This window comes from Ranitomeya imitator, chromosome 3 (assembly GCF_032444005.1).
Source record: "Ranitomeya imitator isolate aRanImi1 chromosome 3, aRanImi1.pri, whole genome shotgun sequence".
Classification (NCBI taxonomy): domain Eukaryota; kingdom Metazoa; phylum Chordata; class Amphibia; order Anura; family Dendrobatidae; genus Ranitomeya; species Ranitomeya imitator.
The window spans coordinates 32,241,545-32,269,235 of NC_091284.1; the positions used below are offsets into that span (position 1 = coordinate 32,241,545).

At 43.0% G+C, this 27,691-nt stretch overlaps 1 protein-coding gene across 2 annotated transcripts in view; it reads left to right on the forward strand.

The window, feature by feature from the left end:
* The window catches only part of DSCAM (DS cell adhesion molecule), a 570,150-nt gene that overhangs the window by 503,393 nt on the left and 39,066 nt on the right, over nucleotides 1-27,691 (forward strand). For both annotated transcript variants that reach the window (XM_069760714.1, XM_069760715.1), the window contains exons 27-30: nucleotides 5,330-5,506; nucleotides 12,784-12,814; nucleotides 15,921-16,033; nucleotides 25,229-25,378. In XM_069760714.1, the coding sequence (XP_069616815.1) occupies nucleotides 5,330-5,506; nucleotides 12,784-12,814; nucleotides 15,921-16,033; nucleotides 25,229-25,378 (471 nt within the window). The remainder of the gene's footprint in view (nucleotides 1-5,329; nucleotides 5,507-12,783; nucleotides 12,815-15,920; nucleotides 16,034-25,228; nucleotides 25,379-27,691) is intronic.

Consider the following 27,691-nt stretch of genomic DNA (forward strand, 5'->3'; position numbering starts at 1 on the left):
TGTACTGTTTGGTTTTTTTTTACATTTACAATGGTAACCAGGGTAAGCATCGGGTTATTAAGCGCGGCCCTGCGCTTAGTAACCCGATGTTTACCCTGGTTACCAGTAAAGACATCGCTGAATCTGTGTCACACACGCAGATTCAGCGATGTCTGCGGGAGATCCAGCGACGAAATAAAGTTCTGGACTTTACCCAGCGACCAACGATCTCCCAGCAGGGGCCTGATCGTTGGTCGCGGTCACGCATAACGATTTCGTTAACGATATCGTTGCTACGTCACAAAAAGCAACAATATCGTTAACGATATCGTTATGTGTGACGGTACCTTAAGTGTTGTACATCACCCTAGAGAAGATTCACATCTACAGTTGTGCTCTAAAGTTTACATACCACGACAGAGTTTTTGCTTTCTTGGCCTTTTTTCAGAGCATAACACCAAAACTTTTTCTCCACTCATGGCTAGTGGTTGGGTGAAGCCATTTATTGTCAAACTACTGTGTTTTCTCTTTTTAAATCATAATGACAACCCAAAAGTTCACATACCCTGGTGATTTTGGCCTGATAACATGCACAGGAGTTGACATAAATGGGTGTGAATGGCTGCTAAAGGTAACATCCTCACCTGTGACCTGTTTGCTTGTAATCAGTGTGTGTATAAAAGCTGAGTGAGTTTCTGGGATCCAGACAGACTCTTGCATCTTTCATCCAGCCACTGACATTTCTGGATTGTGACTCATGGGGAAAGCAAAAGAACTGTCAACGGATCTACGGGTAAAGGTAGTTGAACTGTATAAAACAGGAAAGGGATACAAAAAGATATCCAAGGAATTGATAATGCCAGTCAGCAGCGTTCAAACAGTGATTATCAAATGGAAAATCACGGGCTCATTAAAAACAAAACCATGGTCAGGTAGACCAACAGAAATGTCGTCCACAACTGCCAGGAAAATTGTTCGGGATGCAAAGAAAAACCCACAAATAACATCAGCTGAAATACTGGACTCTCTGAAAATTAGCGGTGTGGCTGTTTCAAGATGCACAATAAGGAGGCACTTGAAGAAAAATGGGCTGCATGGTCGAGTCGCCAGAAGAAAGCCATTACTGTGCAAATGCCACAAAGTATCTCACCTACAATACGCAAAACAGCACAGAGACAAGCCTCAAAACTTCTGGAACATGGTAATTTGGAGCGATGAGACCAAAAAGGAACTTTTAACAACAACTATAAGCGTTACATTTGGACAGAGAGGTCAACAAGACCTATGATGAAAGGAACACCATTCCTACTGTAAAGCACGGAGGTGGATCGCTGATGTTTTGGGGATGTGTGAGCTACAAAGGCACAGGAAACTTGGACAAAGTTGAAGAAAAGATGAATGCAGCATGTTATCAGCAAATACTGGAGGCAAATTTGCAATCATCAGCCCAGAAGCTGCACATGGGACGTACTTGGACGTTACAACATGACAACGATCCAAAACACAAGGCCAAGTCGACTTGTCATTGGCTACAGCAGAACAAAGTGAAGGTTCTGGAGTGGCCATCTCAGTCTCCTGACCTCAATATCATTGAGCCACTCTGGGGAGATCTCAAGCACGCAGTTGATGCTAGACAGCCCAGGAATTTACAGGAACTGGAGGCTTTTTCCCAAGAAGAGTGGGCAGCTTTACCATCTGAGAAAATAAAGAACCTCGTCCACAACTATCACAAAAGACTTCAATCTGTCATTGATTTTAGAGGGAGCAATAAACAATATTAATAAATGGGGTATGTGAACTTTTGATCACGGTCATTTGGATGTTTTAGGTTGTCATTCTGACTTAAAAAGAGAAAACACAGTAGTTTGACAATAAATGGCTTCACCCAACCACTATCCATGAGTGGAGAAAACGTTTTGGTGTTATCATTCACATTCTCTTAAAAAAAAAGGTCAAGAAAGCAAAAATTCTGCCGGGGTATGTAAACTTTTGAGCACAACTGTACACTGCTCAATACTGCTGTATATTGTCCTATATCATGCTGTTGCTCCTGAACATTCACTACATAGACACAGGAGAGCAGGAATCCCTCATCTGTGTATCGAAGACATCACAGCAGCTAGTCTGCACCCACCAGCTGAGAGACAACTGAAAATCCGAGCTAGCAGAGGGAAAAACTGTTGAAAAATGCAGGATCCAAGTCATATAATGGCTTGGCTCTTCGGTATCTCTTAGGTTACTTTCACATTTCCGTCTTTTAGGGGTCGTTGCAATGCGTCGTTTGTGGAAAAAAACATCCTGCAAAGTTGCCCGCAGGATGCGTTTTTTGCACATAGACTTGTATTACCGACGCATCGCGACGTATGGACACACGTTCCATACGTCGTGCACTGGATGCGTCGGTATTTGGCGGGCCGTCGTATCGAAAAAACGTTCAAGGGAACGTTTTTTCCTACGTTGTGTCCTGCATTTCCTACTGCGCATGCACCCCCTCCTCCCTGGGACTTTACAGTGGGCAGCGGACGCGTTGAAACACTGCATCCGCTGCCCACGTTATGCAGAATTTGCACAACGTCCGTCGGTACGTTGCGCCGACGCTTAGCGACGGAAGTGTGAAAGAAGCCTTAGGCTTCACAGGAGGAAATCATGCAAAATCATCCCCCACTGCTGCATTCATTTTTAAAGGGGTATTTCTTGATCTTCTGTTCCTGCAGGCCAGCAGACCTACAAACTGTGATTCTAAAATCCGTGAACTATCGTAATCCACCGCCAGATTGTGAACATGCACTTTTAATGCAGCACTCTTTTTGCAATTTGTTCTTTTCTCGTTATCAATATCATAAAAGCTATTTTTGGGCAGGGGGTGTCCCTCTGCTTCTATCTGTGTGAGGACAGATTAGTCATTTACTGGCGTCTGGTCTGGAATGAACTTCAGATTGATTTACTAGTCGGCTGCATGTAGCGGCGGCTACCTGGTGCAGTGTCTGCGCTCGCCGCTTATCAGACACGTCCTTATTGACTCATTTATCATCACCGCCACAAGACGTTCCATTAAGTAGGACCATTCAGCAAATTATACCCCGGAGTCGGCCTGAACTTCACTTCTTGGCAACATTTTGCATTTTTGCAATCAAGAAAAGAAAATTCCTTATTAACAAAAAAGTTTTCTTCTTCTCGGTGTAACTTTGAATATTTCTAGATGGGAATAATAAAAAAAATAGGATCCTTATAGAAACTAAAAATCAGAGTTGACCATCTGAATGCCCATCACCATCCTAGTACTGGGTTTATAATGATGTATCAGGATTCTCTGCATTGTACAGTATGTACAATCATTGGATATTTCTATTCTGTGACACAAATTCTCATTCTTCAGCATGGTAAGAAACTTGGCCAAGACTATTATAAAGTAACCAGTCATCTCCACCGATCCAGCACCGAAAATCCAGTCATCCCCACCAATCCAGCACCGCCAATCCAATCATCCCCACTGATCCAGCACCACCAATCCTGTCATCCCCACAATTCATCACTTCCAATCCAGTCATCCCCACCGATCCAGTGCCACCAATCCAGTCATCCACACCAATCCAGCACCACCAATAGTCTTCCCCACCAATTCATCACTTCCAATCCAGTCATCCCGCTGATGCAGTGCCGCCAATCCTGTCATCCCCACCAATCCATCACTTTCAATCCAGTCATCTCCACCAATCCAGTCATCCACACCAATCCAGCACCGCCAATAGTCTTCCCCACCAATTCATCACTTCCAATCCAGTCATCACCGCTGATGCAGTGCCACCAATGCAGTCATCCCCACCGATCCAGCACCGCCAATCCAGTCATCCCCACTGATCCAGCACTGCCAATCCAGTCATCCACACCAATCCAGCACCGCCAATAGTCTTCCCCACCAATTCATCACTTCCAATCCAGTCATCCCCGCTGATGCAGTGCCACCAATGCAGTCATCCCCACCGATCCAGCACCACCAATCCAATCATCCCCACTGATCCAGCACCACCAATCCAGTCATCCCCACTGATCCAGCATTGCCAATCCAGTCATCCACACCAATCCAGCACCGCCAATCCAGTCATCCACACCAATCCTGCACCGCCAATCCAGTCATCCTCACCGATCCAGTGCCGCCTATCCAGTCATCCTCACCGATCCAGAACCGCCAATCCAGTCTTCCCCATTGATCCTCCAGTGGTGAACTCTGCAGCCAATCACTGTCTGAAGTATGGCACATGATCAGTGCAGAATCGGTGAGGACTACTTGGATTGAGGTTCAAGTAATCCTAGTATTAGGCGCCATAAAAAAAAAGTTGTGGATAGATGAATGTTTTATCACATAAATATGACATTTCTCATATATCCAAAAATCTACTGTCCATTCCTGCATCTTGGATGTGCTGCAGAAACCAGGAACCACGCTCATGGCTTTACCACAAATTGCTATCGTTCATCATAGTGCAATTCTTGTCCCTCAGTGTGAACATGCCCTGGTGTTACTCAACTACATCACAAGTTACAGCACCCAGACATGAAGCCTGAGCCGAGCAAAGTCCACCACCGCTCAATTGATGTAAGCCTGACTTCTCTGAGTACTTCCATATCTTCAGCCTCACAAACCCCCAATCCAGGTGCTCACCAGGTCCGGAGACATTGCTGCCCTTTGTCACGATGAAGGGGTTGCCGGTGCTGGTGCTTTTGGCTGTTTCCTCCGTCTCCAGTGCCTATACACGCACCAGTCCCTGTACACCAGTGCCATCAGAAATGCCACTTAGCAGTAGGATCGGCATAGAGTCCCAAACTGAAGGTGTCTTACTTTGTCCCGTCATCCCCTACGTCCAGTTCCTCCCTGGTCACAACTGAATGCAATTCCCAGTCAGGAGGGATGCGAGGCCGTCGGTCATGGCAGGGAGGTATGTAGACCACCTGGACTATGGAGCCCAGCTGCAAATACAATCGGTACACAAGCAGACTAATATAAGGTTGACCAATCCTCAAGACGAGAGGACCAAAGTCTCATTGGCATTTTAACTGCTCAGAGCTGACCACCACCGATCAGAAAGTGATGGCAAACCCTTGCAATATGCCATCACCTTCTGTAGTAGGACACTACTGTGATATAACAGTACATTTTGAACATATTTTGTTTCCTTGTTTGGACCCAGAGAAGTTCTAGATCCTACTAGATTGCCACAGACGAGAGCTCCTGAAAGACATAGGGGTTTACTCAATTATGAGTCTTGTCCTCCATTGACCAGGGGACCACAAGAGCCCTAAAGACTTGTCTAACATTTCTCTTCTCCTACTAATATTTTGCCCCTCTTCACAGGTACGATCCCCCCACTCATAAAGTCCATAGAGTCCAGTGAAGAAGGACTATCCACCAACAAGGGGATAAAAATGCTGGTGACCATTTCCTGTATCCTGATCGGCGTCCTTCTCCTGTTTGCTTTACTGCTGATTGTCAGGCGTAGAAGACGAGAACAGAGGCTGAAGAGGCTGAGAGGTAACCTAAGTTTTCCTCCCGTCATTTAAAACATATCTTTGCTATACAATCTACTGGCTTTCTAAGCTCACAGACTTGTTTTAGGTCCCTTTCACTTTGGGTAAAGTCGGTCATTCAAGGCTAGATCACGGATCCTTACAGCTTCAGCTTATAAAATGAGATATCATCTAGGGGGAGGAGGGTGCAAATTCAAGAAAGTTTAAAGGGGTCATACAACTTTATAAAAGTTATAAACAGCTACAAATGCTAAAAAAAAAGAAGCTGTAGTTAACTCTTCCTTTCCCCAATGGCCCTCCCACTCTTTATTTTACATGTAAACACCAATTTAGAAAGCCATGATGGCAGTAGTACGACATGAGACCACCATGTGATGGGACATAAAGACTGGGCGGGCCTCCGGAGCGCCACCTCTGGATATGAAGACCCTTTTAAGGGTTATTTGCTCAGGAGACTGGTTGGAGTGAAAGGACCTTTGCTTTATTGTTCCGTAACTAGAGATTAATTTTAGGCCCAGAAAGGTTAATGTTGAATTGTAAATGCCAAGCTTGTCTTCCAGCCCATTATTTGTCATTGTGTCATCGAGTCAAGTTCGACTCCGAACAACCACATGAATGAGGCTTCACCGGAGTGTTCATGATTTCTGCCACCCTTCTACCTTGGTGTAACCTCTCCATTTCTTCCCATAAAGCATAGTTAACTGGTCCTTCTCCATATCTAAAGGTGTACATTGTGGCTGCTATGGACCCTTTGAGAAAAGAAGCCCAGGGTGACGATGGCATGAGCAGGACTCATCTCCTCTTCCCAAATTTTCACACACCCAGCAAATTCTAGCATATCCAGATCTGAAAGGGGTTGTTCCTGTAAAGTTTGGGGCATCCTATGGCAGTTCAGGGGGTTGGAGTAGGGGGACTTTACTGTAAGTAAATGTCCTAGATGAACTGGAAAACACAGAGATGGGGAAGGATCTGTGAGGGGAACTGTAGATCACCAGAAAGTTTTAGTCTGGATGTGCCTCACTTGGAAGGTTTGGTGTGATTTGTTCAAAAATTGGTTTCTCTTCTTAGTATTCTAAAAAGTCTGTAAGGTTCCAAAAAAAGGTTGAATGATAAAATTCTAGTCCCCTGCAGCCACCACTAGGAGGAGCTGCTTCCATACAGTGTTATTAGCAAGTTCAATGTGTATTCAGTATGCGGTAAGCTCCGGAGCTCCCTCTAGTGGCAGCCACAAACCACATTTTATCAGCAGGGGGAGAGGGGAAGAGAAAAAAGGAAAAAGAGGGATTGTGGTGCTGTCCGAGTGTAGTAATTACTAACATACTTAACATGTAAAATCAAGTGGCTACCCGATCACCTACATTAGTTGTGGATGGGCACAACTCCATAGAAGGCATGGATGAGCAAATTCACTTATTATTTATTCTTTTTTATCCATGTAACACAGAAACTTCCTTCAATAACATTTTTGTGTAATAGGTTCCTTTGAAGGGGTTAATGTATGCACAGAAAGTAATACTGTACTTCACAACCCCTATGATCTGCGTATCCCGTTTTCTGTATGTTATTCCTCGGCACGGATCAGTACAGCTACAAAGATGGAGTACTTGTGGAGATGAGGACCTTATCGAAAGGGCAGAGTCATGGTGGTCGGTCACATAGAGAGATGAGAAATTAATGACCAGAGGCACGGAGGTGACCGAAGTAAGCTTCTAGATGTAACTGGAGCCAAAAGCTCAGAGCGCACCTCCTGGTTTACTATCCACACTGCCAGACAGTTTTACATCTTCGTGAAGGAGAATTACCGTATGCCATTTTGTATGCCGCTCGTGGGAGTATTGCCCAAATTCAAGGAGTTGAACCCACTTGGCTGGTGGGTACATCCTTCTAAATGCCCCCCAACCAAGAGGTGGAAAATAATAAGTTGTCATCTTTTCCAACTTCGTAGAAACCAAAAATGATCAACTTAATGAAGCCAAAGAGACCTATTTGCCTAGTAGGGTGTTACTGTACCTACAAGTCCCGATGTATGTGCCCAGTGTTACAGAGCTGTATGTTGGCACTGTATTAGGATTATACAGGGGGGAAGATTCGCATCGCCCCGATCCGGCGCCCAGTCTGGTCCCCCATGGTATCCAGATCAGGGCAGTCGTTACGTCTATCCTCTAGACATCTCTAGCATTTACTAGGTCCTGACACATAATGATGTGGCCGATATACTCCAGACATGCCCAGGATGCCGGCCAGAAGTGAGGACCGTCATGGCCCGGAAGACCAGACTGGACACAAAACCTGGGCAGCCTCACTCTTTTTGCCTAACTCTAACTATGAGCCTTCATGGTTCTATTCAAAAGCATTTTTGGAAAAAAAAAGTTTTCACAATGTTTGTTTCCAATTGGGAAAGCGCACACAAAAAAACACCCAAACCCCGTTTTATGTTTGTTTTCCCATATAGTCATTTTTTTCTATTTCTAAGGTTAAATAGGGCAATCCCCCTAAAGACTTATTTATTTTCATCATACAGGCAGAATATTATCGACCGCTTGCATCTTTTGCTGAGGATGACCATAATGCAGGACGTTCGCCAGTGGAACGTTACTTATATTACCGAACATCCCGCCGCATTGTGCTAAGCGCGAGGGATTTTAATAATGCAGCGTACTGTATAAAGGTACAAAAGTGTCACCGTATACCTTCCTGAAGGGGACTGCTGGCAGAAAAGAAACTTTTAGGTTATCTCTATCGAGCTTGCATATATTATTTACAGTCTTGTAAAATGAACCTTAGCGCTCGTCGGCAGCCCTCTCTCTTTTATCTTTTTCTCGCTCCAAGAGCTAATGGCCTCATTGTGCATGATCATTCTTCTAAATTGAATCATTTCCATGGTTCGTAACCTTGGCTTTTTAGTGGAAAAACAGTCCATGATCCAACGTCTCAAAAAGTTAGCAAATAACCCGGAGGCAGGTTTAGGGCGAGAATAAATAAATGTCTGCAAGATGGGTTATTATTTTACTATATGTGCTGCTTTGCTGACCCCTTTGAATTCAACGAAGCAAGAAAAGAAAACAGTGCAGCACTCACCCTTGGATGCTGTGGAATCGTGCTCTTTATTGGAGAAGGTTAATTAAAACATCCGTTAGGACATCAGGTACACTGGAGGAGGTGGAGTGTGGACGACGGCCGTTTCGCACGATATGTGCTTCAACGGGTCCAGATCGAAGCACATATCGTGCGAAACGGCCGTCGTCCACACTCCACCTCCGCACCCTCCAGTGTACCTGATGTCCTAACGGATGTTTTAATTAACCTTCTCCAATAAAGAGCACGATTCCACAGCATCCAAGGGTGAGTGCCGCACTGTTTTCTTTTCTTGCTTCGTTGAATTCACTGCTGGTTGCCTATCAGTGCAGAGCACCGCATACCCGGAGCGTTCGTGCCACCTGTATTTTTCAGACATTCTTTAAGGAGTCTAGGTCTATACTAATTTGTGCTCCTCTAGTGCCGTCCTTTGTTCATTCTTTATCTTTGCTGACCCCTTTGTTGATCGGATAGTCACATTAACATTAATCTGTACATAGTGCAGTTGTAAAAAAAAAAAAAAAAGATAAATCGCCATAATGTTCAACCGAGGGATAGGAAAGGAAGAGCTATAGTCACGAACCAATCTGCCCTAAAAGAGCACAGTGTTTCCCTCCTGAGGGTAAATCGACAAGATCCGCATTCAGAACATGAGGTTTATGCATTTACATAAGTACCGGATTCATGTTATTTTTTTCTTTAAAAAAAAAAATAATAAAACCCTTCATCTAATCCTTTCTGAAACCGTCGGCCGCTCACGCTGTGACCGACTCCTGTGGTCGACTATTCCTCAGATTAATAGTTCTTATGGTAAAGAAGCCTTTGCTCCTCCGGAGTCTTTTTTTTCACCAGACGGAAGGAAGTAGCCTCTTGTCTTCTGCATGAATCAGGTCTTAACTATACTTTTTGTATGGGCCATTTGTGCACTTGTACAAGTTAATCATGTCACCATGTAATTCTTTAATCTTTTCCCTTCATCTAGATGCTCTTATCAGTTTTGCAGCTCTTCTTTGTACCTTTTCTAGCTCCAGGGCCAGAACTGATCTGCATATCCCGGATGAGGTGGTCATATCACTTTCTACATCCTTGTCCCACAAGTACATGGCTGAACTGGATGGACAAATGTCTTTTTTCGGCCTTACTAACTATGTATGTTACTATGTTACATGATAATATCCTAAAACGCTGATTGACCTTAGATGCTGCTATTTAGTCTGTGACCTAGAATACACCCAGATCCTTCTCTACAAGAGAGACTAATAGTTTTCACTAGAACGTATGATGTGCGCAGATTATTAGATTATTTATCTCAATCAACGCAACCTAAAGTTTTCCAAGAGGAAAACGTTTTTTAATTTTTTTTTTCCTTTTTCTCTGCAGCTCCTTGGCATTGAGCGCAAATAAAATTTTACCTAGACATTTTCTCTTTACCGTAGAATAAAGTGCACCTAATACTCTGTGACCTCTTCCCTGCAATTTTCTGAAAAGTCAATATACCTTGCAATTTTTCTTCCATTTGCTTAGCATGGAGGAGAGAACGGACCCCCCATACCTTGTTCAATCAAAACCACCTGCTTGGTCTAAATGTCCCAACAGAAGGAAGTTTACTAAAGTTATTTCTTATAATGAATGATACATTAGAGTAAATGGGACACAATCTATATAAGTCATGAATCGCATAAAGCGGAAGGGTAACAATGCAGCCCTGCGGCAACTCACCGAGAAGCTAAATAAGTCTCCCGTATTTATAGACTGTGACTCAGGTTGTCTTTCCGGATTAACGTCTCATAAAATCTCCTCAATAAATACAATCGCCCCCTTTTTCGCTTCAAGGCTCGAGGTACAGAAATGGTTTGTGTATGTGGCCTCCAATATCTGTATGTGGCCTCAAACCTCTATTACTGGTCAGCGAAATATAGGGATTTTCAAGGATTGAAAAAACGGAAACGATAGATACATAGATAGATACGAGGGGCGTTCATTAAAGATTTCCCCTGACCCACTTCCTGTAGACTGAGCGCAATGACACTTGGCACAGTTATTAGTCCTTCTCTACATAGGTGCCATCTAGGGGGACACACACTTCTCCCATCCCTTTAAGCAACTGCCTCGCTTGTAGAAGTCGACAGGTTGCTTCAAAAGCCACGTTGTGACTTCAGAAATCAGAGTCCCATCATCTGGGAAATGCTTGCCCTTCAAAAATAACTTAATTGTTGGAAAAAGGTGGAAGTCCGATGGTGCGAGGTCGGGTGAATGAGGGGGATTTGGTAGAATTTCAAAGCCATAGGAGCAAGCTTCCATTTGGGCAACATGTGAGTTGTCAACTGGTGCATGCCACATCTCTTGGTTTTGATGGCCTCCCGCAATTTCCGCTGCCGTGAAGCATAGTATGCCCCAGTAATCATGGAATCCTTTGCTAGGAAATCCATCAATACTACTCCGTGCTGGTCCCAAAATACTGTGAGCATGACCTTGCCTGCCTAGGGTTGGACATGTGCCTTCTCTGGAGGCGGTGAGTCATGATGCTTCCATTGCATCGACTGGACTTTAGTCTCAGGATCATAGTGATGGACCCGGCTTTCATCCGGTGTGATCAATCTGTTGAAAAAGTCCTCCTGGTTTACATGGCACAATAGAGCCTGAGAGCATTTGACTCGTTCCTGCTTCTGGAAAGGTGTGAACAGCCGGGGAACCCAGAGAGCGGATACCTTATGCATGTGAAGATGGTCTCTGATGATTTTTTTTCACGGACCCCACACTAATCTTGACATTTTGAGCTAGGTGGTGAATAGTTACGCAGCGATTTTCCAAAATGGCGACCTTCACTTGTTGGATGGTGTTCAACAATAGTAGAGTCCGGTCACCCTGGAATTGGAGCTGTCTGCATCGAAATCCGACCACATTTGAATTGACGATTCCAGTTCTTGACTATATCATATAATGGGGAATCATCACCATAAACCTCTTTCATCTCATCGAACGTCATCTTTGGTGTGCGGCCTTTCAGGTAAAGGATCGTTCTCTGCTTCAGTATGTCACAGTACATGTTGGCATTCATGGTAGCCCCCCGCCCACCCCTGTAACCTCTGCGTATGGGCTGATCCCCCCCAGTAACCTCTGTAGCAATGTTGGCAGCACTCCTGTCTATTGTGAGAGGATATCCTCTGGATATGACGCTGAGCACGTGCGCTCAACTTCTGTGGTCGACCATGGCGAGGACAGTTCTGAGGAACCTGTCTTGTTACACCGCTGTCTGGTCTTGGCCATCGGACTGCAGCTCAGGGTGTTGGCCATCGTCTCATAGCCTCACCCAACTTTATGTAGAGCAACAATTCTTTTTTTTTCAGATCCTCAAAGGCTTCTTTGCCATGAGGCGCCATGCTGGACTTCCAGTGACCAATATGTGAGCGTGAGAGAGAGAACAGCAAATGTCACACACCTGCTCCGTATTCACACCAATATCAGTCACATGACACCGTGGAGGGAAAATGGCTAATTTGGCACAATTTGACCATTTTCACTTAGGGGTGTACTCACTTTTGTTGCCGGCAGTTTAGACATTAATGGCTGTTTGTGAGTTACTTAGAGGGTTATTCAAGCTGCACATTGTATCACAGTGTATTTACAGAAATGTGAGGGGTGTACTCTCTTTTGTGATGCACTGCTATTTTTTTACTGTTATTATGTTGCCCTGGAGTTGGCATGGGACTGTTTTGGTAAATGTGAGATTACGGTGATTTTTGCATTTATTGGCTGCACAGTATTTCTCTGGTGACAGGCAGCAGGTACAGCGCCGGGGCCATTTGTAGGATGAAGGACATGAAGACGGAGCACAGGTCAGGACGGTCTCACATCTGTGTTTCGTGGTCCGTGTGCAGACCATGGTGCACAGACAGATGTAAGGAACCTCACAGGTATATATATAAGACTTTCAGGTGCGGACCCCTGCATTGTGTTCTGTACTCGGACCACGAAACACTGATGTTACAAATATCCCAGGTAGTCACAAGTCCTCGGCCATGAGGCCGCCTCTCCACATATCTGCTCTGTTTCTCCAACGTTTATAGTTTTTCAATGTGTCCTTTAAAAATGCAATAAAATCTAAGCCCTAATACAACTCTTGTATAACAAGTCCATGAATGAACACGGTTACAACCATAAACCTTTTTGTTGATCTGATGCAACTTTTTTTTTTTTCTATTCCAGATGCAAAAAGTTTGGCTGAAATGCTCATGAGGTAAGAGGATCTCTTTGGACGTTTTCAAGATATCACGGTCCGGTTTTGATAGTTCTTCCTTTCTGTTTCATTCTTTATCTCATCGTGGTATGGAAGTTGATAAAATGATTATTCCCTCCTTCTTCCAGCCAGCCGAATATCATATCTAAAGAGGTCGTCCAATCGATCCTGGACAACCTCCTTTGGGGTAGATTGGGCCTGGACCTAACTTCAGCTGCTTTGACCTAAGGCTCTATTATAGGTTTCAACAAAAACATTCACGTTTCCCTATTTCGGCGTCCAATCTGTTCTCCCATGACAGCCCAGAATGCCTCCCAGAAGGTACCCAGGATGCCGGGCCAAAGATTCCAGCCTTAGAAGAGAAGACTGCTCCGATCTAGCTACCGCAGAGGACCAAACTGGGCATCGCAGATCTTTTCCTTCAACTCTGTGGCCCTCAGATGTTCACAAATGCCACCTGTACATGGTGTCTCCTGGATGGCAGTGTGGTTGGCTATAAATGGGGATTGGGTAAAATAAGACCGCAACTTTAAGGAGGCCGTTATGCAGGTTTGGGAAAAAAGCTACTGTAGTGGGCATTATACGAAAATGGATCATAAAGATGTCCAGAGGGGCCATAAGAAGATATTAGGACATTTAGGGCCCATACTCTCCCCATAATGAGGGGGATCACTGAAAGCAGTAGACCAACGTTCTCAGGGCCATCTTCTGAAGACGAGTTTTTTTTTATGAGACCAGAAAATTTGAGCAGATCCTAAAAGGCCCCAAACCCTTGAGAGAGCGCTGGATTCCCGTTCTTTTGGAGAGAAGGACCTGCCATCCACAGGATCCTTTAGAGCCTCTGTTCACGCCACTGTCATCACCTCTAAAAACTAACCATAATGGTTAGGTGATCAGAGACTTAGTAAGCTGGCAAGTGACATAAATGTACGTCCAAAATTCCTTATTTGACAATTTTTTTTTCTAAATTTTTGAGAACAAGAAATCAGATCGTTCCGAATTCAGTCCCTTTCTGTTTCCTGGGATTCACTTACAGAGGTTTATAAGAGTAATCACATTGATTAGGGACTTTATCTTTACTCTTCACATCTTCATAGATTTCATCTTTGCCACTGAACGCAAGAATTGGGCCATTTGTGTCAAAATTATTACTTTTAGTCCAGAATTTAGTTTTTTTTTTAATAACATTTGCCAGTTTCTATTACTTTTATAACACCCTGGTGCGATATATTTCTACTAAACTAGGTTAAACCATTGAAAACCCCTGAAAAAAAAAAGCTTGAGATGAGACTTTCCTTGCAACATTTTTTTATTTAAAGGAGATGGGAAGAAAATATGCAAATTCCCTTTTTCAGGTTATAAATAAAAGATGTCTCTATAGCGCCACCTATAGGTAATGGTCCTGTAAGTCAATGTCTACTTTACCGTTTTCTTCCTTCAGGTGCAATCACACAATTATTGGAAATCTATTAATGACTTAATTAATTTACCGTAAGTCAGAAAATTGGTTCATTTGTCCCTAAGTTAATGTAGAGGATGTGCCTGAGATGTAGCCACTAAATGTCCTTGCAGCGAGGTCAGAATAGCTCTACCTATTCATGGAAACAGACCCTGTATCATGGCTTTATCCGATTTCCTGTGACCTAGTCACCCTGGGCCTATACATTGAAGAAAACCGGACAAGAGCTAAATTAAAACTATTAAAAACATGTAGTATTTGTACCTGATGTAAATGGCGCTGTTTTCCTGAATCCGGGGATGTTTCTCTTTTGTTTCTGCGCCTCTCCGTTCCTGAGATATGAGCCTATCTTCACTCTGTATAAATCTAGTCTTCTTAGCCAAGTGGGTGTTGCCATTAGCTAGGAGATTTTTATCCCGCCCACTTGGCTAAAATGACTAGATTTATATCCAGGGAAGAGGAGGCTGTATCTCGGGAACGGAGAGGAGCAAGAACCAGAGAAAAGTATCACCGGATTCAGAAAAACAGCAGCATTTATACCAGGTAAAAAAAATTATATTTAAATCAGACGACAGATTCAAGAATTTCTAAACTGGATACATTGTAGCAAGGGAAGCAGTGAGCCTGTATGCATCAGTCTTCATTTAGCGCCACCTAGTGGTGGCCGTCAACCAAAAGAATATATATGGAAAGAATATAATAATTGTGTATGGGGGTTGAAGAGAATATCCAACTTTGGGGAAAACTTTTTTTTCTTACTTTAAATAAATATCATTTGGGCTACAAATGATTTGTGATATTGGGTTTCATTACAAATTTTACACTACTTATTTTTTTTGTAGGCTCTTTGTTGACTGCAAAATGAGCTAACTGAGGATCCATCAGTGAGCTCTATATGACGGTCCGTCGGAGAGTTTGTAACGCTTTTATCTGCTCCTCTCAGATCGTATGAAAGTAGAATGTGCCGATAAACAGAAAACCTGTAAAGGCCAAAGGATGCAACATTTTTAATGAAATCCAATTGCAAAAATGTTTTTTTTTAAGTCCCAAATACATGCATTTAACCTAGGAAAGAAAAAAGTCTCTAAAGGTGGACATCCCCTTTAATTTTACATATAGTAGAGCAATATAGGCAGTTTTTAAGCTGCTGGATCACACATTTGACAACAAAGTGGTGACGACTTCCTGGCAACTTGGTGTAGAAATGTAAAAAATGTCATAACAATAGGTTTAAGTCAGCGTAAAAACTCTACAGCAAAGTGTCAATGGTAAAGCGTCGTTCCAGGACGATGTGTGTGAGCGCTGCGCAGAGGATCCTCCCGCCATCGCACTCTTGTAAGCAGGCCTGAAATGTTATTTTATGCTTTATTACCCTCTTGTGTGTTATTATTTGTGCTCGGTGTGACTGCAGGAGGCCGGCTGCCAGCAGCTCATTAAACAGAAGTGCTAGTAAAGTACAGATCTACAGAAAAGGCCACGTCGGCCGTTATGGATCCCCATCTATTAAAGTCTACGGCGTGTCCATACAGAGTCCCTTACTGGAGTCTTTTTTGCAGACTGTGTCCCTTTTATCGCTGGTTTTAGATTGATACTTAACCTTTTTTTTTTTATAATCCTATTTTTTCCCCCCTCTTTTTACGTCTTCAGTAAGAACACGCGGACGTCAGACACACTGAACAAGCAGCAGACCCTGAGAATGCACATCGATATTCCCCGAGCGCAGCTCCTTATAGAAGAGCGGGACACCATGGAGACTATCGGTACGTGCGTCCTCCATAGAGTATATAACATACTACCATTCATTGCCTACATAATACTACCACAGAGTGCCTGCGTGATACTACCAAAGAGTATATAACATGCTACCATAAAATGCATACATATTAGTATCATACTGTATATACCACAGTGTGTATATAATAGTACCACACAGTACAGATGATGCTACTGTACAATACGTACACAACATACTACCATACAGTACTTATTGTACTACCATACAGTGTCTACAGTACACATAATACCATAGATTGCCTGCATAATACAACCATATAGTACATATAATGCTACTATACATTGCTTACATACTACCATACAGTGCCTATATAATAGTACCACAAAATACACATAATAGTAACATAAAGTGATGGAATAATAGTACCATACTGTACACATATTATCGTATAGTACCTACATAATGGTACCTTACATTACACATAATAGTACCTTACCATGCCTACATATTATCTCCATACAGTACAGATAATACTACGGTGCCTACATAACAGTATTATACCATGTGTACCATACAGTGCCGTAATACCAGCCTCATACTGTGCCGTCATCACCCGCACAGTTAACACGTACCAGTGCTGTATACATAAGGCTACGTTCACATTGGCGTTCCGCCAATGTGCGTCGCTGTTGCGCCGGCGACGCAGCGGCGACGCGCCCCTATGTTTAACATAGGGGACGCGTGCGTCGTTTTGGTGGCGTTTTTCGCCACGTGCGTCGTTTCCGACGCTAGCGTCGGACGCAAGAAAACGCTACATGTAGCATTTTCTGTGCGTCCAATTTTCGTCGGAAAACGACGCACGCGTCGCAAAACGCGCGCGTTTTTGCGCGCGTTTTAGCGTGCGTCGCGCGTTGCGTCGCCGACGCACGGCGGCGCAACGCTAATGTGAACGTAGCCTAATAGCACCATACAACATATGCCGTGCTATACATTACACATATACATCACAGTACCCTCATATAATACCGTATATAGTGCCATACATTACACATATCCATCACAGCACCCTCGTATAATACCGTACATAGTGCAATACATTACACATACACATCACAGTACCCTCGTATAATACCGTATATATTGCCATACATTACACATATACATCACAGCACCCTCACATAATACCGTATATAGTGCCATACATTACACATCACAGCACCCTCATATAATACCGTATATAGTGCCATACATTACACATCACAGCACCCTCGTATAATACCGTATATAGTGCCATACATTACACATCACAGTACCCTCATATAATACCGTATATAGTGTCATACATTACACATACACATCACAGTACCCTCGTATAATACCGTATATAGTGCCATACATTACACATATACATCACAGCATCCTCACATAATACCGTATATAGTGCCATACATTACACATACACATCACAGTACCCTCATATAATACCGTATATAGTGCCATACATTACACATCACAGTACCCTCATATAATACCGTATATTGTGTCATACATTACACATACACATCACAGTACCCTCGTATAATACCGTATAGTGCCATACATTACACATCCACATCACAGTACCCTCATATAATACCGTATAGTGCCATACATTACACATATACATCACAGCACCCTCACATAATACCTCATATAGTGCCATACATTACACATATACATCACAGTACCCTCATATAATACTGTATATAGTGCCATACATTACACATACACATCACAGCACCCTCGTATAATACCGTATATAGTGCCATACATTACACATATACATCACAGCACCCTCGTATAATACCGAATATAGTGCCATACATTACACATATACATCACAGTACCCTCATATAATACCGTATATAGTGCCATACATTACACATCACAGTACCCTCATATAATACCGTATATAGTGCCATACATTACACATCACAGTACCCTCGTATAATACCGTATATAGTGCCATACATTACACATATACATCACAGCACCCTCATATAATACCGTATATAGTGCCATACATTACACATCACAGTACCCTCATATAATACCGAATATAGTGCCATACATTACACATCACAGTACCCTCGTATAATACCGTATAGTGCCATACATTACAAATACACATCACTGTACCCTCGTATAATACCGTATATAGTGCCATACATTACACATACACATCACAGCACCCTCGTATAATAACGTATATAGTGCCATACATTACACATACACATCACAGCACCCTCGTATAATAACGTATATAGTGCCATACATTACACATACACATCACAGCACCCTCGTATAATAACGTATATAGTGCCATACATTACAAATACACATCACTGTACCCTCGTATAATACCGTATATAGTGCCATACATTACAAATACACATCACTGTACCCTCGTATAATACTGTATATAGTGCCATACATTACACATACACATCACAGTACCCTCGTATAATACCGTATATAGTGCCATACATTACACATCACAGTACCCTCGTATAATACCGTATATAGTGCCATACATTACACATCACAGCACCCTCGTATAATAACGTATATAGTGCCATACATTACACATACACATCACAGTACCCTCATATAATACCGTATATAGTGCCATACATTACACATCACAGTACCCTCGTATAATACCGTATAGTGCCATACATTACAAATACACATCACTGTACCCTCGTATAATACCGTATATAGTGCCATACATTACACATACACATCACAGCACCCTCGTATAATAACGTATATAGTGCCATACATTACACATACACATCACTGTACCCTCGTATAATACCGTATATAGTGCCATACATTACACATCACAGTACCCTCGTATAATACCGTATATAGTGCCATACATTACACATACACATCACAGCACCCTCGTATAATAACGTATATAGTGCCATACATTACACATACACATCACTGTACCCTCGTATAATACCGTATATAGTGCCATACATTACACATCACAGTACCCTCGTATAATACCGTATATAGTGCCATACATTACACATCACAGCACCCTCGTATAATACTGTATATAGTGCCATACATTACACATACACATCACAGTACCCTCGTATAATACCGTATATAGTGCCATACATTACACATCACAGTACCCTCGTATAATACCGAATATAGTGCCATACATTACACATACACATAACAGTACCCTCGTATAATACCGTATATAGTGCCATACATTACACATCACAGTACCCTCGTATAATACCGTATATAGTGCCATACATTACACATCACAGCACCCTCGTATAATACCGTATATAGTGCCATACATTACACATACACATCACTGTACCCTCGTATAATACTGTATATAGTGCCATACATTACACATACACATCACTGTACCCTCGTATAATACCGTATATAGTGCCATACATTACACATCACAGCACCCTCGTATAATAACGTATATAGTGCCATACATTACACATACACATCACTGTACCCTCGTATAATACCGTATATAGTGCCATACATTACACATCACAGTACCCTCGTATAATACCGAATATAGTGCCATACATTACACATCACAGTACCCTCGTATAATACCGAATATAGTGCCATACATTACACATACACATAACAGTACCCTCGTATAATACCGTATATAGTGCCATACATTACACATCACAGTACCCTCGTATAATACCGTATATAGTGCCATACATTACACATCACAGCACCCTCGTATAATACCGTATATAGTGCCATACATTACACATACACATCACTGTACCCTCGTATAATACTGTATATAGTGCCATACATTACACATACACATCACTGTACCCTCGTATAATACCGTATATAGTGCCATACATTACACATACACATCACAGTACCCTCGTATAATACCGTATATAGTGCCATACATTACACATCACAGTACCCTCGTATAATACCGTATATAGTGCCATACATTACACATCACAGCACCCTCGTATAATAACGTATATAGTGCCATACATTACACATACACATCACTGTACCCTCGTATAATACTGTATATAGTGCCATACATTACACATACACATCACTGTACCCTCGTATAATACCGTATATAGTGCCATACATTACACATCACAGCACCCTCATATAATACCGTATATAGTGCCATACATTACACATCACAGTACCCTGGTATAATACCGTATGTCGCGCCTATATTACTGTACTATGTAACAGTCTCACACCTGACAGACTTGGCCTCGGAGGGACGGGCCGCTCACATGTGGGGACGTCGTGGCCCTATGAGCCGGTGTTGCTGCCCTCCCCCGTGCGGCGCGGCGCTTCCTGTGTAAGCGGATTATCTGCTAATACGGAACAACGTTCATCTGTCGCCGCAGCAACAATTGTTTTGGAAACAGAGTTTACAGACCGCTCACAGGGAGCAAATGTTACTGGGGTCACCGGGGCTGCGGCATGCCAGGGGCCACTGATCACAGGGACCCCTGCTCTCCTGTCACATCACTGTGACTGTCAGGACCTGCTGGGAGCTGTAGTCCCACAGCTGATAAAAATCATACCTACTATCGTCTTGATTTAAAAAAATCTGCCGTTTGTGGTATGCAGCTCATATGCAGACTAATAAGAGCATAAGTAAGTCCTGTATAGTCTGAGATCGCTGTCATGTTTCACTATACCTCTATTAAGGGGGTTGTCTTGTATTAAAGGGGTTTGAAAAATTTCAGATACAGCGCCACCCCTGACCACGGGTCATGTCTGGTATTGCAGCTCAACTCCATACAGTTCAATGGAGCTGAAGTGCAATAAAAGACACATCTTAAAGGGGTTGTCCAATTTTGGGCAGCAATTTTTTTTTTAAATCTGTCTATTTGGGTTTAAAAATCATTTTTGCAATCGGGTTTCATCAAAAATGTTGCACCCCTTGACTCTTATCAGCTTTTTCTTCCTCTGCACATTCAGCTTTAATATGATGTGCGGTCATACATCAGCCAAGAGGAGCGCAGAAGGACAAGCACAAGGTCTGCTAATTCTCCCATAAAACCGGATGAGCTCACTGACAGATTCACAGTTAACTCATTCCAAAAATGAAAAGAATCTGCTGAATTCTTCAGGTTAGCTGGAAACTGGCGCAAATCGAATTTATGGTAAAAAAAAAAAAAAAAAACATTTATCGTGATGATGATAATCTACATTTTTTTTAACCCATTCCTGGCAAATAAAATTTTTATTTGAACATTTTGGTTAAAATGGTTCTAAACCTAGCGATCCCTGTAATGGTTCCTATCTATACCGCCTTCTACATCCCTAATAGGATCTATACGACTTCTACATACATTACTGCTCACACAGGACCCAGCTTTCCCGGAATCCTGAACGGCTAACCATTCTCTCGCTCTGTGGGTGCCAGCGTTAGATGAGGGCTTAATTTGGGAACGCTGGGTGGGCAGATCCAATGTAGCATGTTGGATGGCGGGCGGTGGCTCTGTCGCTCCACTTCCCGGGTGCGCAGGTTAGCGGCGGACACATCAGTGCAGCAATGAAGCGTCGTCTGGCCGGGCAGCATCTCGGTGCCGTTACCTTGTCCCTTGGCGCAGGCACAGCTCCTAATAACCTGCGAGGCTTTAAGCCTCGTATTTCCAGCACATACTGTCCGCCCGCTGCCTTGTTTGGGCAAAAAATGCAAACAACAGTAGTGTGCCGAGCCGCGGCCGCCCCATCGCTGTCACACGGAAGACTTAACGGAGAAGTGGAAATCTTCCAGCCCCTCTGAGCAACCAAAGCTCCTCCGCTGTATAAATAAGGCCTGCGGGCGTCTCAGGAGGGACGACGACGATGCTTTATGGCCCCCCGCGCTTACAGATCGAAAATCCTTCCACCTGTTCTCCCACATCCCTCTGTTTTATATCACCAGCCGAATCTTCCAAGGATCGATGCCCGAGGGGAGACGCGCTCATGAATGGAGCAAATTCTCCTTGTTTAGTAACGTCGAGGTTACAACATAAAGAGTTCGGAAAAGATGTTACAAAATAAGACACCGCTGTTCCTTGTGGGGTTTGGGAACTTTGGTATGGTTCATCCTGAGCCTCCTGCTTCATGAATGCATAACAGTAGACTGGTGTGATTCAAGCAGGGAATTTAATATTGGTTATCCTTCATTAAGTCGTGCCATCCTTGATGATGTCATCGCATCTTTGGTGATGTGCCATCCTTGATGATGTCATCGCATCTTTGGTGATGTGCCATCCTTGATGATGTCATCGCATCTTTGGTGATGTGCCATCCTTGATGATGTCATCGCATCTTTGGTGACCTCATGCTATCCTTGATGATGTCATCGCATCTTTGGTGACCTCATGCTATCCTTGATGATATCATCACATCTTTGGTGACCTCAAGCTATCCTTGATGATGTCATCGCATCTTTGGTGATGTGCCATCCTTGATGATGTCATCGCATCTTTGGTGATGTGCCATCCTTGATGATGTCATCGCATCTTTGGTGACCTCATGCTATCCTTGATGATTTCATCTCATCTTTGGTGATGTGCCATCCTTGATGATGTCATCGCATCTTTGGTGATGTGCCATCCTTGATGATGTCATCGCATCTTTGGTGATGTGCCATCCTTGATTATGTCATCGCATCTTTGGTGATGTGCTATCCTTGATGATGTCATCACATCTTTGGTGACCTCATGCTATCCTTGATGATGTCATCGCATCTTTGGTGATGTGCCATCCTTGATGATGTCATCGCATCTTTGGTGACCTCATGCTATCCTTGATGATGTCATCGCATCTTTGGTGACCTCATGCTATCCTTGATGATATCATCACATCTTTGGTGACCTCAAGCTATCCTTGATGATGTCATCGCATCTTTGGTGATGTGCCATCCTTGATGATGTCATCGCATCTTTGGTGATGTGCCATCCTTGATGATGTCATCGCATCTTTGGTGACCTCATGCTATCCTTGATGATTTCATCTCATCTTTGGTGATGTGCCATCCTTGATGATGTCATCGCATCTTTGGTGATGTGCCATCCTTGATGATGTCATCGCATCTTTGGTGATGTGCCATCCTTGATGATGTCATCGCATCTTTGGTGATGTGCCATCCTTGATTATGTCATCGCATCTTTGGTGATGTGCTATCCTTGATGATGTCATCACATCTTTGGTGACCTCATGCTATCCTTGATGATGTCAGCGCATCTTTGGTGATGTGCCATCCTTGATGATGTCAGCGCATCTTTGATGATGTGCCATTCTTGCTGACGTCGTGCCAGCCTTGATTATGTCATGGCATCTTTGATCATGTCTTGCCATCCTTGATGATGATGTGGCACCTGAAAAGATGCAGTTATTAAAGGGATATTTCCATACATGTAAGAGATGTAAGTCCAACCTGGGACCACCCTTGTAAACCTTCTGAGACCACCCCTGTTTACTCTCTGGGACCACCCCTTTTAATCCTCTGGGACCACCCCTTTTAATCCTCTTGGACCACCCCTGTTAACCCTCTGGGACCACCCCTTTTAATCCTCTGGGACCACCCCTTTTAATCCTCTGGGACCACCCCTGGTGATCCTTTTCAGTCTTTACTCTCCATAGAGCTGAATAGAGAGGTAACTATTAAGTCTGGGAGCTACCGGAATCTGTGAGTGTTAGGGCACCTGCCGGCTCTATACCTGCCTTCTTTTTACCGACCGGTTTTATAGATATGGCAGTGGGATGATGCTTGTAAATCTGGTGAATCTCAGCCATGTAGAACTGTAGCAGCCACGAACATGTTATCTGAGGGATAGTACGATAGTAATGTGTAGCGGGCGTCTACGCTGTCCTAGAGAAATAGCATAAAACAACTGCTACATGTGTAACATAAGCAATGGGTTCCATATAGGATAAGCTGTAGTAGGTGTTTGCTTAGTAATGTGACAGCAGCATGATGAAGGGGCAGAGACCCTGATTCCAGCCATGTATCACTTAGTTTCCTGGGTGTGACAGTTGTGATAGAATCACAGTTCTCTTCTGCAGATGTAGCAGAGCTTGGAATGCTGAGCATTGTATAACCCCGCCCACTCCACTGATTGGGGGGGGGTGTGTGTGGCTGGACCAGGAGACACAAGACACTTAGTCCTCTAGTGATAATCTCCTGCTAATAAAACACTGATTGTATTGAAACACAGCCCAGCAAGTGACACATCGCTGGAATCAGGATCTCTGCCTGAACATCATACCGCTCTCAGATTATATAACAAAAATCTGCGGGCAGATTGCCTTTAAAATTTGATTACATTACTTATATATCTTTCATTCCCCTCCACCCACAAATCTGAATACAGTGGGATTATCCCGAGGGATGGGATGGGGTGATAACTTGGTGGGACTTCACAATGCCCCATCAGAATGTTGGAGATAACCAGACGCTCCGCTCTCACAGGGCGTCCCAGCGCTCAGACTCTGAGATCACTAACTTACGTGATCACCTACCAAGTTGGGAAGTTGGGAATTACTTTACAATTTTTTTTTCTCATTTCATTACAACTTTTTTTTTTGTACTGTGAGCCAGACAGAGGTCCAGCATCAGATTCAGCTATCTCCCACTTTGCACCAGATCATAATTCAGAGGAAATCATCCCAGCTCCCCTATTAAAAGTTACAATGTACTTAAAAAATCTAGATATTTTTTCTAATGACCTATATTTCGTAAACATTAGGACACTTCAGACTTCAGATCTTTTTTTCCCGATTTGCCCTCCACATTGCAGAATCTGAATCTTCTTGTCTCCTCACTAATGACCAGGAGATAAGAACATCCTTTTCTGCAGTCTCGCTTCTTCCCAGCATAATGGGCTCTCTTGCTTTGTAAGCAATGCAGACAGAACGCCCGTTCCATCTCTCCAGCAATCATTCCTCGCTTCACTGTCCAGAGCTAAGATTTATCCAAGACACCGAGCAATTTATTCCTCTATTTCTGCACACAAAATGTAACACGAATGCAAAGAAATACGTTAAAAAAAAAAATTCCAGGTTAAATCAGTTTTTTTTTTCTTTAAATCAATGCATGAGCAGACCAAAGGTTTTGAGCTTCAGTCGTCGCCTTTAAATCTTCTCCTAATATTAAATCTTCTTTTGCTTCCAGATGACAGATCTACGGTGCTATTGACGGACGCTGATTTCGGGGAGTCATCGAAACAGAAGTCGTTAACTGTCACTCACACGGTGCATTACCAGTCCGTCTCGCAGGCTACAGGGCCCCTGGTCGATGTGTCAGACGCTCGGCCCGGGACAAGTAAGTGTTATTACATTCTGTGTATCGCAATTTATATATTTGTGTAAAAGCTAATAGAAATCAAAATTTATATCTAAATGTAAATTAAATTTAAATTTTACTATATCCATATTTTAGTTTTAGTATTTATATACATTGAAGATAAAGTATTTTTAAAAAATAAAAATGTATTTAAAGAAAAAAAAAAAAAAAAAAAAAAAAAAAAAAAAAATATATATATATATATATATATATATATATATATACACACGCACATTTTTGTATTCATGTTTTAGTTTAAAGTATATACACCATAGTATTTTTCGGACTATAAGTCGCAACGCACCATACAACGCACCTAGGTTTTAGAGGAGGAACTTAGAAAAAAAAATTGAAGCAAAAAATGTGGTTAATTCTGTACTTAATATCCCCTATTCTGGTATATATGGTCCCCCTGCAGCTAAGGCTGGGATCACACATGCGAGAAATACGGCCGAGTCTCGCATGTTAATACCCGGCATTGCCGCTGTCACTCAGGAGCGGAGCGTGCGGCTCCATGTATTGCTATGTGTCTGCACGCTCGGCTCCTGAGTGACGGCGGCAATGCGGGGTATTAACATGCGGGACTCGGCTGTATTTCTTGCATGTGTGATCCCGGCCTAAGAAGGTGTGCGCTATTAAAGAGAAATAAATATTCGCTGCTTTCCACGTCCATGGGCGTGGAATGGAGTGAATATTAATTTCTCTTTAGCAGCAGGCACAGGAGTTAGCCACAGCAGCCGTCTCCTGCCTCCCGTGACACGCTGCTCCACCGCTGGCGCTCCCCCACCACATCCGGACTATGACGCACAACCCATTTTCTTCCACATTTTTTGAGGAAAAAGTGCCTTTTATAGTCCAAAAAATATGGTATACAGTGAGGAAAATAAATATTTAACACACTGATGATTTTGCAAGTTTTCCCACCCACAAGAAATGAAGATGTCTGTCATTTTTATCGCACTGCACCTGTCAGAGACAGAATCTAAAAAAAAAACCAGAAAATTATATTGTAGGATTTTTTAATAATTAAATTACATTTTATTGAATTGAAATAAGTATTTGATCACCAACCAACCAGCAGGAATTCTGGCTCTCACCGACCTGTTAGTTTGTCTGTAAGAAGCCTCCTACTCTGCACTCATTACCTGTATTAATTGCTCCAGTTTGAACTCGTTATCTGTATAAAAGACACCTGTTCACACAATTACACTCTAACCTCTCCACCATGGCCAAGACCAAAGAGCTGTCTAAGGACACCAGGGACAAAATTGTAGACCTGCACAAGGCTGGAATAGGATACAGGACAATAGACAAGCATCTTGGTGAGAAGGCAACAACTGTTATTATTACAATTATTAGAAAATGGAAGAAACACAAGATGGCGGTCAATGTTTCTCGGTCTGGAGCTCCATGCAGGATCACGCCTCTTGAGGTAAGGATGGTTGTGAGATTGGTCCAGAATCAGCCCAGATTTACATGGGAGGACCTGGTCAATGACCTGAAGAGAGCTTGGACCAGTATCTCAAACATTACTGTTAGTAACACACTACGCCGTCATGGATTAAATTCCTACAGGGCACGCAAGGTTCCCCTGCTCACACCAGCTCATGTCCAGGCACATTTGAAGTTCACCAATAACAATGTGGATGATCCAGAGGAGGCATGGGAGAAGGTCGTGCGGTCAGATGTGACCAAAATAGAACTTTTTGATATCAACTCCACTCGCCATGTTTGGAGGAAGAAGAAGGGTGAGTACTATCCCAAGAACACCATCCCAACCATGAAGCATGGTGGGGGAAACATCATACTTTGGGGGTGCTTTTCTGCAAAGGGGACAGGAAGACTGCACAGTATTGAAGAGAGGATGGATGGGGTCGTGTATCACGAGGTTTTGGCCAACAGCCTCCTTACCTCAGTAAGAGCATTATAGATGGATCATAGCTGTGTCTTCCAGCATTACAGGGAAGCTAAGGAGTGGCCACATAAGAAGCATTCCAAGGTCCTGGAGCGGCACAGACCCAAGTCCAATAGATTGGGGGGAAAAAAATCATATAATAGGATTTTCTGTTTTGTTTTTTTTTTTTAAAGATTCTGTCTCTCACAGGTGAAGTGTACGTATGATAAAAATTACAGACCTCTCCATTCTTTGTAGGTGGGAAAACGTGCAAAATCATCAGTGTATCAAATTCTTATTTTTCCCACTGTACATATACGGTATCACCCTTTTTCCCCATCCATCAGCTTAATAAATAGGAGGGCACATTTTGGAGGATTGGTCCTAACATTCACGAA